At 49.8% G+C, this 19907-nt stretch overlaps 1 protein-coding gene and 1 long non-coding RNA gene across 5 annotated transcripts in view; one reads left to right on the top strand and one right to left on the bottom strand.

Annotated features, from left to right (window-relative positions):
• The window catches only part of LOC140104495 (phosphoglucomutase-1), a 66250-nt gene that overhangs the window by 17976 nt on the left and 28367 nt on the right, over positions 1-19907 (bottom strand). The window contains exons 7-14 of one of the 3 annotated variants that reach the window (XM_072128065.1): positions 18984-19122; positions 18414-18523; positions 15844-16001; positions 10206-10339; positions 8657-8805; positions 8364-8573; positions 6939-7046; positions 5143-6641 (exon numbers count right to left, since the gene is read on the bottom strand). The exons of 1 other annotated variant lie outside the window; for it this stretch is intronic. In XM_072128065.1, the coding sequence (XP_071984166.1) occupies positions 6567-6641; positions 6939-7046; positions 8364-8573; positions 8657-8805; positions 10206-10339; positions 15844-16001; positions 18414-18523; positions 18984-19122 (1083 nt within the window). In that variant the 3' untranslated portion in view covers positions 5143-6566. Of the gene's footprint in view, positions 1-1565; positions 1902-5142; positions 6642-6938; positions 7047-8363; positions 8574-8656; positions 8806-10205; positions 10340-15843; positions 16002-18413; positions 18524-18983; positions 19123-19907 lie in introns of those variants that run through there. One more of the 3 variants, XM_072128067.1, reaches the window with a different exon arrangement.
• Positions 4741-19318, top strand: LOC140104498 (uncharacterized). Of its 2 annotated transcripts, none has more exons than XR_011850340.1 (3): positions 4741-4984; positions 8407-8618; positions 19087-19318. It is a non-coding gene; the product is annotated as an uncharacterized lncRNA (long non-coding RNA). The 2 variants fall into 2 exon arrangements; XR_011850339.1 differs by lacking the exon at positions 4741-4984 and adding an exon at positions 6903-7075.

The following is a 19907-nucleotide window of genomic DNA, read 5'->3' as shown; positions in this document are numbered from 1 at the left end:
TAGTCTATAGTCCCACATTCACTATAGGAAATCTCCCCGACACTTGGACATCGCTCGCTGCCCCAAAATCCACCATATACAAGCCCTTCCAGGGAGTGTCCACCGGGGATATCAGCAATGGCTACAGGACCACAAACATGGCGCATTCTCATCCCTGCAAATAATCCGTCCTGTCTGATCCGTTATTCTCTAGAACTAATTCATTCCATGGGGCGAGTCAATCCGTAAAAACAGGTCCTTACGTCTGATCCGCAAAGAATAGCGCACACCCGGACCACGGATACAATCCCGACCTATGGATTATCTCTAATCCCCTGCAGAGTCCTGGCAGCTCTGAGCCGTATCGTGTACACAGGACCCGCGCAGGACGATGCGTACAACCGCAGAGACTGGAAATATCATCAGGAAAAATCCATGGAGCGGCTCCAGACCCTTTGGGGACCCGGAAGCGGTCAGACAGGAGCCAGGCAGGAGGATCAGCAGGTCACGGGCAGTATGGCTGCACAGCGGGGTCACTGCGGGTCACTGCGGGGTCTATGGAGGCCTCTGACGTGTTCCACAAATCAATACAGAAGGCGACGCTCCGTGTAGAACGCGCAGAACGCTGGGAATATCATCCAGAGACTTCTATATAAAGGCCCCAAATCCGATGACAGGAGGCGGCTGTAAGCGCACACCCGGCCTGGATTCCTGCAAGGTCACTTTAAATGTCAAAGGTCACATGATGCGTCCACAAGGTGACACCAAGATCATGTCTGGCCGGGGAGGAATCAGCCGTTCCCCAGCTGCAGAGCGTCTCTCCCCGGGTGGTGATGGCGGGAGGGGGGATGACAGCGATGGGATCCATAATAATGATCCCCGAGCTGTCAGTAGGGGGCGGCCCGGCCCTCCTCCATAATAAGGATCCCCACAGGGGAAGCAGAATCCTAGCGCCGGGCGCACTACAAGTACCAGCAACACAGAATCAGAGCTCCAGTCCCTACTGCTCCCCCATTATTACTGCCCTGAAAACCAATGCACCCCCAGAATGTTCTTGCCCTGCAGCTCATCGCATCCCCAGCACCCCCTGACCCCGCAGCCCATCGCACCCCCTGACCCCGCAGCCTATCGCACCCCCTGACCCCGCAGCCCATCGCACCCCCTGGCCCCGCAGCCCATCGCACCCCCTGGCCCCGCAGCCCATCGCACCCCCTGGCCCCGCACACCCCCTGGCCCCGCAGCCCATCGCACCCCCTGACCCTGCAGCCCATCGCACCCCCTGACCCCGCAGCCCATCTGACCCCCTGACCCCGCAGCCCATCGCACCCCCTGACCCCGCAGCCCATCGCACCCCCTGACCCCGCAGCCCATCGCACCCCCTGACCCCGCAGCCCATCGCACCCCCTGACCCCGTCTGCTACATTAATTCATCAACTTCAGACTATTAAACCTCTGGACTCACCGTCCTGCCACCCAGTAATTACTGACCTGCAGCTTATTGTACTGTCTGCAGAGTATTGCAGGTCCCGGTCCCTGCAGCACATCTCCCCCACAGTTTTGCCCTTGACCCCTGCAGCACATCTCACCCCGTTGGCGGCGGCGATCTGGATGATGATCTGTATGGCCTCCTTCATGTAGTACCTCCCGTCCCCGCCGACCACCAGCGCCCCGTCCTGCCGCTCCCCGGGCTCGGTGCACGAGATGATGCTCTGGATGAAGTTCTCCGCATAGTTCGGGCTGTTCTGGAACACGGTGACCCGCTTCCTCAGGCCGCTGGTGCCCGGCTTCTGGTCCGGGTAAGCCTGAGTCTTCACGGTCTGGATCTTCACCATCGCGGCGGCGGCAGCAGCGGAGGGATGGAGGAAGCAGCGGAGCCCCGGAGCCCACAGACCTCTATGCACAGGCCGCGCCGGGGGGAGGAGCCAGCGCGACCAGCCAATCAGATCCTCTAACGGGTACCGAGCTGTCAGTAGGGGGCGGCCCGGCCCTCCTCACCAGCCAATCAGCAGCGAGTCTCCGCCCCCTGCCTCCTGAGTGCCCGGGAGCACGTCGTCACCTGGAACTGTCAACCTTTACTACTGACAACAACCCTCCCACTGGGCGGGTCTTATATAGAGCAGAGGTGGTTACCCCTAGCAACCAATGCGAGCGCAGCTTTCATTTTCTAACCGACCCTGGAAACATTAAAGATGGAATCTGATTGGTTGATATTCCCAGAGCAGTAAAGCAGAGTAGTTTCTAGCTTATTTAGCCAACAGGGCGGACCTCAAAATGTGTGGCTCCAAATAGTTATAACACATCTTATAATACACACCTCGGCTGCTGCAGAGCATCACAATACACACCTCGGCTGCTGCAGAGCATCACAATACACACCTCGGCTGCTGCAGAGCATCACAATGCACACCTCAACTGCTGCAGAACCTCATAATACACATCTCGGCTGCTGCAGAGCATCACAATACACATCTCGGCTGCTGCAGAGCATCACAATACACACCTCGGCTGCTGCAGAACCTCACAATACACACCTCGGCTGCTGCAAAACATCACAATACATGCCACAGCTGCTGCAGAACCCTGTACTACACACCTCAGCTGCTGCAGAACCTCACAATACATACCTCAGCTGCTGCAAAACATCACAATACATGCCACAGCTGCAGCAGAACCTCATAATACACACCTCAGCAGCTGCAGAACCTCAAAATACACACCTCAGCAGCTGCAGAACCTCAAAATACACACCTCAGCAGCTGCAGAACCTCACAATACACACCTCAGCTGCTGCAGAACCTCACAATACACACCTCGGCTGCTGCAAAACATCACAATACATGCCACAGCTGCTGCAGAACCTCATAATACACACCTCAGCTGCGCAGAACATCACAATACACACCACGGCTGCTGCAGAACCTCATTCACAGAAGACACACATGCATGATACATGCACGCAGACACATGTATGCACTTTGTTTGTTTTTATTTCTCACATATACTCACCCCAAGTGAAATCTGTCATGCAGTCTTCTCAGAAGGGAAACCCTACAAGGACCCCATAGTCTAGGCTCAGCCAATCACTGCTTCCTCCTCCTGTGCAGTCCGGCACTCACCTGCTGTGCCCCGCCCCCTCCCCTCTTCTCACCGACCCGACTGCTGCAGAAGTGGGGAGGGAGCACAAGCTGTGCAGCAGCAGCTGTGCCGGGAGCCCCCACCACTCTGGCACCCAGGCGATCCCTCGCCCCATCACACTTGCATTATGAAGTTTGTGTAGTCAAAACAGCCCCACCCCAGTGCAATTAGCGGCTGATTTGCATATCCATGATTACGATTGTTGTTACGAAGTTTCAATCGGCTCTAATCAGGGGATTTTACCAACACTGCAGGCGACCCCTATACTCACAAGTTAGAGGATAACCAACCACAAGAACAGGTTCCATTCTCAACAATGGGTGGAGCAGCAGGTTTAGCATGCGTCCTGCCACTCCAATTAATAGTATCGGAGTGTAAGAAGTTGCTGAGCACAGCGCTGGGTTAAAGTAATAAATAATTCCTTTATTTATATAGCACACACAGATTACGCAGCGCTGCACAGAGCTCGCCAAATCGTACTCTGTCCCCAATGGGGCTCTCTTCAGCACTTCCATTATGTGAGTTCTGGAGATACCTGCGCTCTGTGCTCAGCAATTTCTGACACTCCCCTAGTATTAAAGAGAGCGTTGGACCGCTTCCTTGAATTAGCGAGAGCGGGTCCCACTGCTGTGATTCCAGTTCTCAAAATCACAGGGGGAAGTCAGACCCTTGGCGGTTTGATAATGTATCCTGTGGATAAGGAGATACTTGCAATGTTGTTACAACCCCTTTAAAGGGAACCTGTCACCAGGGACCTCATTTTCACTAAAGACAGGTTACAGAAGCCGATCACACCTGCAGTGCAAATATGTCTTCCTGCCTTCTCTACGCATTTGCAATACAATAAAATTGTGAGTTATAACTTATCTTACACACTGACAAAATCCTCTGTTTAGTCCCAGGGGTTGGGTTTTGGTTCGGATGCATTTAAAAAAAAACAACATGTGACTTTGTCTGTGCTACAGACTCCTCAGCTCTCAGCCCCCACCTTTGTGCTCCTCCCACCTACCCCTTCACAGAGCTCACAGCCTGGAGAGCTGACATCAGTGAGGGGGAGGAGCTGTACAGGAGCACAAAGGTGGGGGCTGAGAGCTGACAAGTCACATGTTGTTTTTTGAAATGCATCCAATCCCAAGCCCAACCCCTGGGACTACACAGGGTGCAAGGTAAGTAACACACAATCATAGTGTAATGCAAATGCTTAAAAAAGACAAAAAAAGCAGATGTGCACTGCAGGTGTGAGGGGCTTCTACAACCTGTAATAGGTGAAAAGCCCCCTATTATTGATCTTGAAGATGTATATGAATGATTGAAAAGCCTCAGTCCATGATACCAGAGCCGCACTGTTACTGGTTCTGGACTGTCCACAGCACGGGCTGGCGCATCCTCCTGCACTGTCCGGCACCGGCACCACTTACTATACAGGATCCTCCGAACCTTCCGGCAGAATAACGAGTCTGTAACCTGCACAAATACCAGGAACGTGCTGCCCGGCCCGGGATTTATTACGGGTCATCTCCCTGAGATAGTCCAATCCTATTGCACAGCTGACATTTATCACAGAGGATACCATTACACACAGAGGGCAAAGGTCACCGGCGGCAAAAATAGCAGCGGCCCCGCCGGCTGTGCCCGTACGGAAGGTTACACTAATAATATGGCTTCCCACCCTGTGCATCCTAATGAGACCCCCGGAATCAGAGTCACATTATCACCTCATTAGGCAGCCGGATCCTCTCTGGACTATACGTCAGATCTACAAATATTTCAGATTTGTTCATGTTTCACCCTCCTCTGCACCACTGGAGGTGTCCAAATCCTCATCCTTACTGCATTTGGGGTATGGAAAGTGCTCCCTCTGCTGCATAAGGTAAGTACTTGCAGGGAGGAGTAAACTTTATGATTAAGGGAGATCTGGCAGCATCTTCTCTAGATTCATCCTGAGTGTGCGCTTGGCAGAGTGTGCATGTGTATCAGGGAATCACAGGGAGTATTAGCCAGCAAATATAGTCTAATAACAAGGCTGGATTCACACGTGTCAATGATTTTATTACAAATGGTCCCCAGATGCAAAATAAGGTCTGCAACAATGAAGCTGCAATACCAAGCATGGCCACTATACAGGATAAGGCGCTGTGCATGGTGCATGCAGATCCTGGAATATCCCTATAAGTGGCCACTGCAACCTGACAAAATAAATAATTGTTAAAAAGAAATCTCCCATCAGAACCCATCCTGATAACCCAGGGACATTACCCCTAGATCCAGGCACCAGGACTGTGGGATCTTCTTATATTTGTTATCCATGGACTCCTTCCTTCTAAAATCAATTTTTATAATTATGCTAACAATGATAATCATGGGGGTGGGTGGTTGTTACCAGAGCCCCTCCATGCTGTAGATCCGTAGGCAGCCTGTGAAGCTACAGCACAGAGGGGCTCTGGTAACGCCCCCAGAGCCCTTCAGGCTCATTAGTATAATTCTAAAAGTTGATTTTAGATAAAAATAGGGCATGAATAACAATTATAAGACCACAGTCCCGGTGCCGGCATCTATGAGTAATGTCCCTGGTTTATCCGGATGGATTCTGATGGGAGATTTCCTATAACACTCGTTCATGAAGATTTGGCACATTCTTATTGATTTAAAATCTTTGGCATAAAAATCTAGACATTCCTTGCATTCACTAGCGACGTCCGGGGGGGGGGTCCGTCTCTGGTGGAGGACGTCCCGGGGGTGGGGGGGGGGGTCTCTTGGGTCCGTCTCTGGGGGAGGACGTCCGGGGGGGGCGGTCCGTCTCTGGTGGATGATGTCCCGGGGGTGGGGGGGGGGGGCACTTGGTATCCGTCTCTGGGGAAGGACGTCCGGGGGGGGGGGTCTGTCACTGGGGGAGGACGTCCGGGGGTGGGGGGGGGAAATCGTGTCTCTGGGAGGGGACGTCAGGGGGTCTGTCTCTGGGAGGGGACGTCAGGGGGTCTGTCTCTGGGAGGGGACGTCAGGGGGTCTGTCTCTGGGAGGGGACGTCAGGGGGTCTGTCTCTGGGAGGGGACGTCAGGGGGTCTGTCTCTGGGAGGGGACGTCAGGGGGTCTGTCTCTGGGAGGGGACGTCAGGGGGTCTGTCTCTAGGAGGGGACGTCCTGGGGGGGGGGGGGGGGGGAGAGGAAGTCCAGGGGTCTGTCTCTAGGAGAGGACGTCCTGGGGTCTGTCTCTAGGAGGGGACGTCCTGGTGGGGGGGAGGAAGTCCGGGGGTCCGTCTCTAGGAGAGGACGTCCGGGGGTCCGTCTCTGGGAGAGGACGTCCGGGGGTCCGTCTCTGGGAGAGGACGTCCGGGGGTCCGTCTCTGGGAGAGGACGTCCGGGGGTCCGTCTCTGGGAGAGGACGTCCGGGGGTCCGTCTCTGGGAGGGGACGTCCGGGGGTCTGTCTCTGGGAGGGGACGTCCGGGGGTCTGTCTCTAGGAGAGGACGCTGTGCACACAGTGGTACAGCCACTCCTGCTTCTCGCTCACAGCCATGACGTGCTGAGATACCTGCAAACAGAAAGACGATGTGTTAGTTGAGGCTCCGGTGATGTAACACTCAGGATTTCCATTGTGTGCACACAGCAGGGGGGCAGCGGGGGTCCCTGGAGCAATAAGGTACAGTAGCATATACCAGGGATCCAAAACCAAGGAGCAAACCTTTATACAGGGATTATTTCCCTGAGTACAATGTGTGCACAGCGCTGCACCCCACTGTATTGTGTGTAGCAGGACCTGCCCGTACATGCGCACCGCCCTGCGCCAGCTCCATACACCCGGGTAATAACATGGAGTGCCGGCTCTTACCGTGCTGGACTTTCCTGCCACTTCTACAGCAAACACGCTCATCCCCCGGCTGCTGGCGCAGTTCTTACTCTGGTCGTTGTTCACCTGCACCATAATCTTCTTATCAGACTGAGAAGAGAAGAGTCACCGGGTGTCAGGTAACTGCGCAGGCGACATATCATCCCAATAATACGGAAATAATCATAGCACAAGGGAAAATAACATTATATTCCACTGAGAAAGGTATCAGATCACATAGGAGTCTATGGAGAGGGGAGGGGGAGCAGGCGAAGATGGAGTTTATATATATCATATATGTCATCATTATATGTAAAGCACATTTGTGTTAACAAGAGCAACAGTAACACTATATCTGGCTGTTATACAAATTGTATTCTGTGGGCTGTTTAGCAGTTTTCCCCTCCGCAGGCGCTGTCTGTAATTCTCAGGTGTCTCAGAGCCGGTGGATGGAGACCGGATGCTATGATGTCTCCCTTACACAGCACACAGAAAGCAGAGGAGAATCTGCTCCATTACTCACTCAGAAACATCAGCAGGATCCTATAGGACATTATAGAGAAGTACTGACCTGTACTGATGGGGATAAAGCACTTGGGGTGAGATAGAAACTTACTGTCTCTGCTATTACTAAGCTCCTGCACACTCCTCCCCTCCAGTATCCACAGACCTTCAAGTAATCTGCGAATCAAGTTTATGTCACTGGAAATACGGCATCGGCAGCACTTTCAGACTTTCATACTACATTAAGTCCGTATATATTGGGGGTCATTTACTAAGGGCCCGATTCGCGTTTTCCCGACGTGTTACCCGAATATTTCCGATTTGCGCCGATTGTACCTGTATTGCCCCGGGATTTTGGCGCACGCGATCGGATTGTGGCGCATCGGCGAACAAAAGCCCGACGGATTCGGAAAAACCGCCGCTTTAAAAAAAAAAAAAAATTGGTTGCACGGGCCATACTCACATGCACCAGGAAGAGATCGGTGAACTCCGACGCAACTCGGCAGACCTCGGCGCAGCAGCGACACCTGGTGGACATCGGGTGCAGGACCTTCATGAATCGCCGGAAGACCCGAACGCTTGTCAGAGAAGCCGCCGCTGGAACGCGAATGGACCAGGTAAGTAAATGTGCCCCATTGTATCTGTGCAGAGAAATCACATCCAGGCGATGGCTCTGACATGACCCAGTCGTGGCTCCATGACTACAAGTGTCCCCCACATGACGCCCTCGGTCATTGCTGGGTGCACTGTGGGAGGGAACCACCGGTCCTGCTATGGTCAGTGAGTCCGGCCCACTGGTCCAATCTCCTGGATATTACAGTGAGTCAAAGTGTCACTAACAGCAGAGACTCTTCATGTCCTGTGACACCAAGGGGTTAAATTGGTTTTATCGTCACAGAGAGGGATCGGCTATAAGTCGCTCACCTTGTTCTCGATAACGGAAGTGATTCGCGTGTCGTTCTTGTAGGTGTAGACGGCGACATCTTCACATCCGTCCATGGACTTGGCTTCCCCTTTAAGGATGACGGATTTACAAAGAACCCTCTGCAGGAGGCGAGCGCCGGACTCCAGACTCACAGCCGTCAGCCGGGGCCTCGTCTTCTCCGCATAAACATCAATGACAAAGGGACAGGCCTGCGGTACAGAACAACAGTGACATCACAGGATCCGATACTACGTGTATGTATCATCAGAACTAAAGACCGGTCCATAATCACCTCCGTCATTTCCAGAGCCTTGTTATAGCCCATAGATTGTAGAGTCACCCACAGGTCCCTGGGGTCCCCTTCTCTGTCATTGGCCTCCATTAGATTGAGATCCAAGAAACCTTTTCTGGTCAACTCATTCTTCTTAGTTTCAAAGTTCTCTGCAATAATAAAAGACATTATATAAGACATCAACACTACAGAATCTACCTATACACTGCACTCACTATTCTGCTGCTGGTGCAGTCACTGTGTACATACATGACATTACTTATCCTGTACTGATCCTGAGTTACATCCTGTATTATACCCCAGAGCTGCACTCACTATTCTGCTGCTGGTGCAGTCACTGTGTACATACATGACATTACTTATCCTGTACTGATCCTGAGTTACATCCTGTATTATACCCCAGAGCTGCACTCACTATTCTGCTGCTGGTGCAGTCACTGTGTACATACATGACATTACTTATCCTGTACTGATCCTGAGTTACATCCTGTATTATACCCCAGAGATGCACTCACTATTCTGCTGCTGGTGCAGTCACTGTGTACATACATGACATTACTTATCCTGTACTGATCCTGAGTTACATCCTGTATTATACTCCAGAGCTGCAGTCACTATTCTGCTGCTGGTGCAGTCACTGTGTACATACATGACATTACTTATCCTGTACTGGTCCTGAGTTACATCCTGTATTATACCCCAGAGCTGCACTCACTATTCTGCTGCTGGTGCAGTCACTGTGTACATACATGACATTACTTATCCTGTACTGATCATGAGTTACATCCTGTATTATACTCCAGAGCTGCACTCACTATTCTGCTGCTGGTGCAGTCACTGTGTACATACATGACATTACTTATCCTTTACTGATCCTGAGTTGCACTAGCAGCAGAATAGTGAGTGCAGCTCTGGGGTATAATACAGGATGTAACTCAGGATCAGTACAGGATAAGTAATGTCATGTATGTACACAGTGACTGCACCAGCAGCAGAATAGTGAGTGCAGCTGTGGAGTATAATACAGGTATCTAGATGAGGCCCTCTCTTTCCTCCGCGGTTCGAGGACTCGGAATCTCTCCCCACATTTCCGATACAAAAAAGTAGAATTAATAACGAGTAAATGCTGTTAGGTTTCTCTCTGCACCGTCCATGGAAGGAGCGGGGGCTGTTAGCGGGTGATATTAAGGTCATATGATAATAAATGCTACACCGCGCGCGGCCTTTATGCCAGAGGCTTTTTTTTTCACCATCTTGCTGAAAGGTTAAAAGAAAAGTAATTCAGTCCTAATGCATTCTTAATAGAAACCATAAAAATGCAAATGTTTGGCTGAGAATTAGTGGACTTTTTACGGCCTGCGATATGGCGGATATTATCGGCAGGATACGGACACATATTTAAATCTCTTCCAAATTATCTCCCAATAACACACTTTTTCCTGTTAAACAACTGTATTAAGTGACTTCATTAATATAAAGGAGACGACTGCTGGCGAGATGGAGACGACGCGGACAACATGCAAAATAACGCGGAGGCGGCGGCACGCACCTTTACACACCTCCCAGGCGTCGTCATCGCACTTCTCACCGCTGCTCCGCAACTCGAAGAAATTATATTCCTCCAGGCTCAGGAAGCCGCTGCCATCTAAATCAATGATGTCAAACACGTCTGACAGAGCCGACCTGAAAAAGGGGGCGAGGAGGGAGAAGACGTTACTTCCCGCCATCAGAGCGGCGTCTGCATATTACGGATTAAAGGGAATGTGTTGCCAAATTTACATTTTTTATTTCTGATTGGAGATTTAAATCTTCCACTTTGGACCATGGGGGCGGCCATCTTGCCTGAGATCTGAGAACAGCAGTTAGTGATGTGCTTTACGGCAGCCACATGGACGTAGGCAGCAATGACCCAGAGCCGACTCAATGGAGGGGGAGGGGATAAGCTGTGACATCATCTATTGTCAGTAGTGATGTAATGATGGGTCAGTATTATCTATATAGAGGTCATTGTACAGGGAGGAGGAGGAGATAAGCTGTGACATCATCTATTGTCAGTAGTGATGTAATGATAGGTCAGTGTTATCTATATAGAGGTCATTGTACAGGGAGGGGGAGGAGATAAGCTGTGACATCATCTATTGTCAGTAGTGATGTAATGATGGGTCAGTGTTATCTATATAGAGGTCATTGTACATGGAGGGGGAGGAGATAAGCTGTGACATCATCTATTGTCAGTAGTGATGTAATGATGGGTCAGTGTTATCTATATAGAGGACATTGTACAGGGAGGAGGAGGAGATAAGCTGTGACATCATCTATTGTCAGTAGTGATGTAATGATGGGTCAGTGTTATCTATATAGAGGTCATTGTACAGGGAGGGGGATAAGCTGTGACATCATCTATTGTCAGTAGTGATGTAATGATGGGTCAGTGTTATCTATATAGAGGTCATTGTACAGGGAGGGGGAGGAGATAAGCTGTGACATCATCTATTGTCAGTAGTGATGTAATGATGGGTCAGTGTTATCTATATAGAGGTCATTGTACAGGGAGGGGGAGGAGATAAGCTGTGACATCATCTATTGTCAGTAGTGATGTAATGATGGGTCAGTGTTATCTATATAGAGGTCATTGTACAGGAGGGGGAGGAGATAAGCTGTGACATCATCTATTGTCAGTAGTGATGTAATGATGGGTCAGTGTTATCTATATAGAGGTCATTGTACAGGGAGGGGGAGGAGATAAGCTGTGACATCATCTATTGTCAGTAGTGATGTAATGATGGGTCAGTGTTATCTATATAGAGGTCATTGTACAGGGAGGGGGAGGAGATAAGCTGTGACATCATCTATTGTCAGTAGTGATGTAATGATGGGTCAGTGTTATATATATAGAGGTCATTGTACAGGGAGGGGGGAGGAGATAAGCTGTGACATCATCTATTGTCAGTAGTGATGTAATGATGGGTCAGTGTATTCTATATAGAGGACATTGTACAGGGAGGAGGAGGAGATAAGCTGTGACATCATCTATTGTCAGTAGTGATGTAATGATGGATCAGTGTTATCTATATAGAGGTCATTGTACAGGGAGGGGGAGGAGATAAGCTGTGACATCATCTATTGGCAGTAGTGATGTAATGATGGGTCAGTGTTATCTATATAGAGGTCATTGTACAGGAGGGGGAGGAGATAAGCTGTGACATCATCTATTGTCAGTAGTGATGTAATGATGGGTCAGTGTTATCTATATAGAGGTCATTGTACAGGAGGGGGAGGAGATAAGCTGTGACATCATCTATTGTCAGTAGTGATGTAATGATGGGTCAGTGTTATCTATATAGAGGACATTGTACAGGGAGAGGGAGGAGATAAGCTGTGACATCATCTATTGTCAGTAGTGATGTAATGATGGGTCAGTGTTATCTATATAGAGGTCATTGTACAGGGAGGGGGAGGAGATAAGCTGTGACATCATCTATTGTCAGTAGTGATGTAATGATGGGTCAGTGTTATCTATATAGAGGTCATTGTACAGGGAGGGGAGGAGATAAGCTGTGACATCATCTATTGTCAGTAGTGATGTAATGATGGGTCAGTGTTATCTATATAGAGGTCATTGTACAGAGAGGGGGAGGAGATAAGCTGTGACATCATCTATTGTCAGTAGTGACGTAACGATGGGTCAGTGTTATCTATATAGAGGTCATTGTACAGGGAGGGGGAGGAGATAAGCTGTGACATCATCTATTGTCAGTAGTGATGTAATGATGGGTCAGTGTTATCTATATAGAGGTCATTGTACAGGGAGGGGGAGGAGATAAGCTGTGACATCATCTATTGTCAGTAGTGATGTAATGATGGGTCAGTGTTATCTATATAGAGGGCATTGTACAGGGAGGGGGAGGAGATAAGCTGTGACATCATCTATTGTCAGTAGTGATGTAATGATGGGTCAGTGTTATCTATATAGAGGGCATTGTACAGGGAGGGGGAGGAGATAAGCTGTGACATCATCTATTGTCAGTAGTGATGTAATGATGGGTCAGTGTTATCTATATAGAGGTCATTGTACAGGGAGGGGGAGGAGATAAGCTGTGACATCATCTATTGTCAGTAGTGATGTAATGATGGGTCAGTGTTATCTATATAGAGGTCATTGTACAGGAGGGGGAGGAGATGAGCTGTGACATCATCTATTGTCAGTAGTGATGTAATGATGGGTCAGCGTTATCTATATAGAGGTCATTGTACAGGGAGGGGGAGGAGATAAGCTGTGACATCATCTATTGTCAGTAGTGATGTAACGATGGGTCAGTGTTATCTATATAGAGGTCATTGTACAGGGAGGGGGAGGAGATGAGCTGTGACATCATCTATTGTCAGTAGTGATGTAATGAGTGTGTTTTTGGAGGAAAATGTATTTTATCTGTTTTCTTTAAGGGTGCATTCACATGTTCAGTTTTTCACATGTGGTTTTTGAAGCCAAATTTAGTTGTGGATCATAATGGGTTAGAACATATTATTGAGAGAAGCCGTTTCTCAAATTTTTTAACTCCACTCCTGGTTTGGACATCAAAAACAGGATCTGAAAAACTGAACATGTGAACGCAGCCTCAGAGGTTTTCCATGTTGTACACATTGATGAGCTGTCGCTGCCTCGCCTTGAGAAATGTGTCACACTGTTGGAAATCACTGCTGCTGATGTTATAGTCTGTCCTGGGAGCATATCCCTTATGTGCTGCCCTCTAATGGTCAGTGTGAAAACTACAAATATTCATTCTACATGATAAAATAAATACATTATTAAAATGCGTCAAAGCTAAAAGTGACCACATTCAATGTCATCTAAATAGGGGTTAAAGGAACACTCCAGTCCCGGCTTATACCCAGTGCAGGGTCTGGAGGGAGTAACAGGACTCCAGGTTCTGGGAATACAATGACACTGGGGCTCATTTACTTACCCGTGCGAAGGAGTTCACCTAAAGTGCATTGTCCGTGTATAATGCGCTGTGCGGGGAGTCACTAAGATCCTGCACCCGATATTCTGCATGTGTCACTTCCCCGCTCAGGTCCCCGGAGTTCACCTTCTTCTTCCTGGTGCATGTAAGTGCATTGTCCGTGTATAATGCGCTGTGCGGGGAGTCACTAAGATCCTGCACCCGATATCCTGCATGTGTCACTTCCCCGCTCAGGTCCCCGGAGTTCACCTTCTTCCTGGTGCATGTAAGTGCATTGTCCGTGTATAATGCGCTGTGCGGGGAGTCACTAAGATCCTGCGCCCCATATCCTGCATGTGTCACTTCCTCGCTCAGGTCCCCGGAGTTCACCTTCTTCTTCTCGGTGCATGTAAGTGCATTGTCCGTGTATAATGCGCTGTGCGGGGAGTCACTACGATCCTGCGCCCGATATCCTGCATGTGTCGCTTCCCCGCTCAGGTCCACCGGAGTTCACCTTCTTCTTCCTGGTGCATGTAAGTGCATTGTCCGTGTATAATGCGCTGTGCGGGGAGTCACTAAGATCGTGCACCCGATATCCTGCTTGTGTCACTTCCCCGCTCAGGTCCCTGGAGTTCACCTTCTTCTTCCTGGTGCATGTAAGTGCATTGTCCGTGTATAATGCGCTGTGCGGGGAGTCACTAAGACCGTGCACCCGATATCCTGCATGTGTCGCTTCCCCGCTCAGGTCCCTGGAGGTCACCTTCTTCTTCCTGGTGCATGTAAGTGCATTGTCCGTGTATAATGCGCTGTGCGGGGAGTCACTAAGATCCTGCACCTGATATCCTGCATGTGTCACTTCCCCGCTCAGGTCCCGGGAGTTCACCTTCTTCTTCCTGGTGCATGTAAGTGCATTGTCCGTGTATAATGCGCTGTGCGGGGAGTCACTAAGATCCTGCACCCGATATCCTGCATGTGTCGCTTCCCCGCTCAGGTCCCCGGAGTTCACCTTCTTCCTGGTGCATGTAAGTGCATTGTCCGTGTATAATGCGCTGTGCGGGGAGTCACTAAGATCGTGCGTCCGATATCCTGCATGTGTCACTTCCCCGCTCAGGTACCAGGAGTTCACCTTCTTCCTGGTGCATGTAAGTGCATTGCCTTGCGATACAATTTGAATCTTAAATCCCGCGCTCAGTCCGAATCAGTCGGATCGTCCGACGGCCGCCCCCCCGATTTCAGTTGCATGAAAGCAGTGCAGCCATGCCACAATCCGATAGCGTGCGACACAATCTCCAGTTAAATACCTGTCACAGCCGCACAAAACTTGAAAACGTCGTAAAATCCGTCGAAAGTGCGGCCACGGACCCTTAGTAAATAAGCCCCAATGAGTTATGCTCCGCCCTTCAGGCCCTGCACCATGTATTATCCAATGAATCAGCTGTAACTGGATATTCCAACATCTGCATACATTTATTAACCCCTTCATGGGGTGGGAGTGTGCAACCCTATATATGTTGCAATAGAAATTACCATTGAAAGGTTAACAAAACTTTGTCAACTTGTGGGGTCACCAAGAATCCGGTTCCTCCAACTCAGCCTTGATTGACAGTCCCCTGCTCCAATGTGGAGCTAGACAATAAAGGGTGCACTGGCTTTGTAGCCACGCCCATGATGCACTGGTATGCTAATTTGCATATACATATGAGTATAAATGAAGATTTCTCTGCATCCAGGCCACAGGTTTTCTGTAGAAGTGCAGGACATTTGATGTTTCGCTTCTATGTGACCCCGGAGCTGACAGATTCTCATCCTGTTGCAGCAGAGTGTGAATATGCGGTTACAATCCCTGAGCAGATGTTGTGCATCCACAGGGGTCACGGGCACATTCACACCCGCAGCGATTTACAACTGGATTCCAAGGGCTCTGTAGTGGCCTTTGTATACTGCCGGTAAGAAAGGCGCTGTATGCTGATGGAGTCTCTGCACCAGATCCTTACCCTTAGAATATATATATATATACACGTCTTATGTAGATTCAGCAGTGGCCCAGAGAGGCTCCTCATACACGGCACATCATGTTCTGTGACACTGCATTTACCTTGTTAGTTCTGGGCTGACATCACTCACGACGTTCTCCCCTTCGCTGTCATCCGCAGGATAAAATACTGACCCATCGGGTCACTTTATAATGATTCTTTATATTACGGAACAGTAGCGCCGGTCATTGACCACCTGAACCCACAGACTTACCGAAACTCTGGCGTCAGCTGTAAATCCTCGCTGTCGTCTCGGTAAACCAGCCGCGCTTCCTTGGGGACTTGCTTCTTGCTCTTTCTCAGCCGGCAGCCGGTAGTGAACGGCACCAGCGTGTAGGAGCCGGCACCCAGATCACCTTTCCAGATGTAGGACTGAGCAGAGAGAAAAGTCATGTACAGGGTGATCGTCGTGTAACGACGCTGGAGAATCCGAGAAATGGCGGCACATTACTAGAACATCTATCTACCTGTAATAGGTGGCGGTTCAGCCTCTACGCTCCCTGCTAATCACTAAAATCCCAGCTTGTACATACAGATGACTTACACACAGGGCCAGATTAAAGGAGGGGCTCCTGGGGCTCTAGCCCCGGGGCCCCCACCACTTTCACTTTTTAAGGGGCCCCCACCAGTTTCCGGCTGAGTCGCTGACTGTCTTTGTGTGTGATACGCAGTGGCCCGTGGCCGCCTGCATCGCACATAGGGGTCTAGGATGTCAGCTGTGTCAGTGAGACACAGCTGCCATCACTGGGGGAGTTCGCCGATGCACTGTTTTGGTAGCAGGTTGTGATGGGACACTGGCGGCGAGTGATGACGTCATGCTGTCGGCGTCCAATCACAACATGCTGCTGCACAAAATCTCCCCCAGCGATGGCACAGCTGACATCCTAAACCCCTATGGCAGGCTATATACTACAGGGGGCTGGCAGGCTATATACTACAGGGGGCTGGCAGGCTATATACTTCCAAGGGGCCCCCACCACCCTTAATCCGGCCCTGCTTACACATAGGAGAAGTCATGGATATCAGATGGGTGGGTGGGCGAAACTCTAGAGCCCCACAATCAGCTGAAACGACACAGAGAACTGAGCTGGATGAACAGCGCCATGGTGTGTAGTGGCTAAGCTGTGTCACTGCAGCTCACGTCCTATTCATATAAATTAGAGCAGAGGTGCAGGTAGCGGGACTGACCACTACATACACAATGGCGCTGTTTTCCCAGCTCAGCCCTAATTCATGCTCCTGAGTCTGGATTCCCACCAATCTGTGATCTGTACTATGGATAGGTCATTGACCTCAGTACACCGATACACCCCCTGTAAGAGTCTCGGGTGCCCTGTGTACCTTGTGATCCTCCTGACCCTGTGTATAGTATTACTCACATGTGCTGCCGTCCCCCATCATATGATAATAGGACAAAGGTCAGGACCCCACATCAGCGACTAATGGGCAACACACTCGGCAATAGGACATTGCTTGCTAAAGAAAGACATCCCCTTTAAACCCCCTGTGTGTTGTGTAACCCCTGGCAGAGTATATGGGGTGCAGGGGTACAAGTCTTAACCCCTCAGTCAGGACCTGAAATCTCATAGGGCTCACTTAAAAGGAACATGTCAGATAAACTAATACACACTAACGAAACATATCTTTTAAAACTGCCTAATACACAGCAGTACAACTTTCCATAGATTATTGCTCCCCACGCCTGAAAAGTTTCACAGTAAAGTTCACAAGTTGTAAAGTTGACTCGCCCTCTATGCAAATCGACCCATATGAGTCCGATCATTGGGGCTCATTTACTAAGGGTCCGAACGCTACACCTTCATCGGGTTTCTCAAATATTTCCCTGGGATTTTGGTGCACGCGCTCGGATTGTGGCGCATCGGCGCCGGCTTTCACGGGACAGAAATCGGGGGCCCGTCGGACAACCCGATGGATTCGGAAAAAACGCGGAATTTAGAAAGCGATTTGTGTCGCAAGATCAGCACTTACATACACCGGGAAGAAGCAGGTGAACTCCGGGGACCTCGGCGCAGCAGCGACACCTGGTGGGCATCGGGCGCACGGACCTTAGTGAATGCCGGCAGACCCGAATCCTCGTCGGACAATGCGCCGCTGGATCGCGACAGGACCGGGTAAATGTGCCCCATTGTCTTTCCTTTGAGCTGAGTCCGGCATATTCATGTTCCTCCAGCTCGGTCCCTCCTCCCTCAGGAACGAGAGAGACGCTGGCTGAGAAGAGAATTCCTCAGGGAGTACTGCGTGCGGAGCGGATTTCTCTTCAGCTAGTCACACACATCCAGCGTTTCTCTCAAATCCTTCATTCACCCCTCCCTCAGGAATTCTCTTTAGCAAGTCACATAAAGCCAACGTCTTTCTCATTCCTGAGGGAGGGGTGAATGATGTAGGAAAGTCTAATTGACTGGGCTGAAAGCGTGGCCCTTGTCAATGAGGAAGCTGGAGGTGCGGCTGAGCTGGAAGCACATGAATATGTATAGAGGGCGAGTCAAATTCACAAACGGACTGTGGAACCTTTCAGGCATGGGGAGGAACAACATAGGGATAGTTGTACTGCTGTGTAATAGTAGTTTTCAAAGATATGTTTTGGTTGGTTTGGGTTAGTTTAACTTACAGGTTCCCCTTTAATTAAATACCAGTAATATACTGTAAATCCCATATGATAGGCAGGGGCTTCCATGCATGGGGGGCCAGTGGGGCTTTCGTGGGATTTGATGACCCCACTGCCCATCGGTCTGACACCCCTAGAACACTGGTGAATGCTCAGACCTCTTTATAGCGGACTTCTGTGAAGGATATAAGCTGCGGTTCTCCTCGCCCATCACTTTCCTTCAGGACGTACAGAGCCGTGTCCACAGACATCCAGGGGGAGGATTTTCCTGCAGAAAAACAGAATAAGACATTAGGAGAGGTGAGGGCTCCGATGTCTATCTCCCCTAAGGGCCGGAATAGAAGTGTGTGCAGCCGGACGAGTAATCTAGGACATGTCCTATACTTTGGCAGATCACTGCTTGTCGTCTGCCTATGAAGGGAGGAGGGGTGAAGAACCCTCACCTCTCCCCCTCCTCCTCCCGGGCCTGGTGCTCGCCCGGGATCCGGTCCTGACGAGCACACGGTCGTGTGAATGTACCCTAAAAGGGATCTACAAGTTAGGGACCTGCACATATTATATGAAGGGGAATCAAGAGCCAGAAAAGCCCTGCAGCGATGTGATACAATCCCACTATACTGTAGAAGCAGGGTGTAGTTCCACAGTACAGCACAAGAGGGCAGCACAGCCACAGCCATACCGCTACACTGTCACATACCTTCAGCTCTGACCGCTACACTGTCACTTACCTTCAGCTCTGCTCAGATTGAGGGGCTTGATAGTCAGGTACACGGTAGACTTCAGGGTTAGCTGCAGCCGATACTGGTGACTTATTATACTGTTCTCTTCCAGGTAGAAGCATCCTCTGGACCGGGCACCCTGCCACTCCTAAAAATACCAAGAACACGTGAAATGTAACAGAGTAAATCAGAATGATGCAGAAATGATGGGCTCCATACATTGATGAGGAAATGTTCTGCACGTTGCATTTTGATTCCATTTTTAAGAGCTCTGCTTGCTGAGAACGACTGGCTATAATCATTCCTGGCCGGAAAATCTGCTGCATAATACATCTGCTGTGTAATGACGTGTTTGTTTTCTGTATTAACCGCTTTCCTTTAGGGGCTGAACTACTCTACAGCCCTTCCCTTTAATACAGAGCAATTAAAGCACAGCAGTGTGAGGACACGGAGAAGCTACAATCCTGGAATATAGATCCATATATCACAGTCCTGCTGCCACTAACATCATATGCAAAGTTCTGATTATCTCTCCAGTGGCACAGAGCACAGAAGTGTGAGGACACACCCTGAGTGAACTTGGATAAGTTACAATCCTGAACTATAATTCCAAATTTCACAATCCTGCTGCTACTAACAACATATACAAAGGTCTGATTACACATCTCTCTGGGGACAATGCATAACACTGGTTGCAGAGAGTACAGAGCACAGCAGTGTGAGGACATCCCCCCCCCCCACCCAGTGCACTTGGAGAATATACAATCCTGAAATATAAATCCATATATCACAGTCCTGCTTCAACTAACAACATACACAAAGGTCTGACTACACATCTCTCCAGGGACAATATATAAGATTGTCTGCAGCGAAAATAGTGCACAGCAGTGTGAGGACATGCCTTCAGTGCACTTGGAGAAGATTCAGTCTTAA

Source organism: Engystomops pustulosus, chromosome 10 (assembly GCF_040894005.1).
Source record: "Engystomops pustulosus chromosome 10, aEngPut4.maternal, whole genome shotgun sequence".
NCBI lineage: Eukaryota > Metazoa > Chordata > Amphibia > Anura > Leptodactylidae > Engystomops > Engystomops pustulosus.
This window is presented reverse-complemented; position numbering and strand designations above follow the sequence as displayed.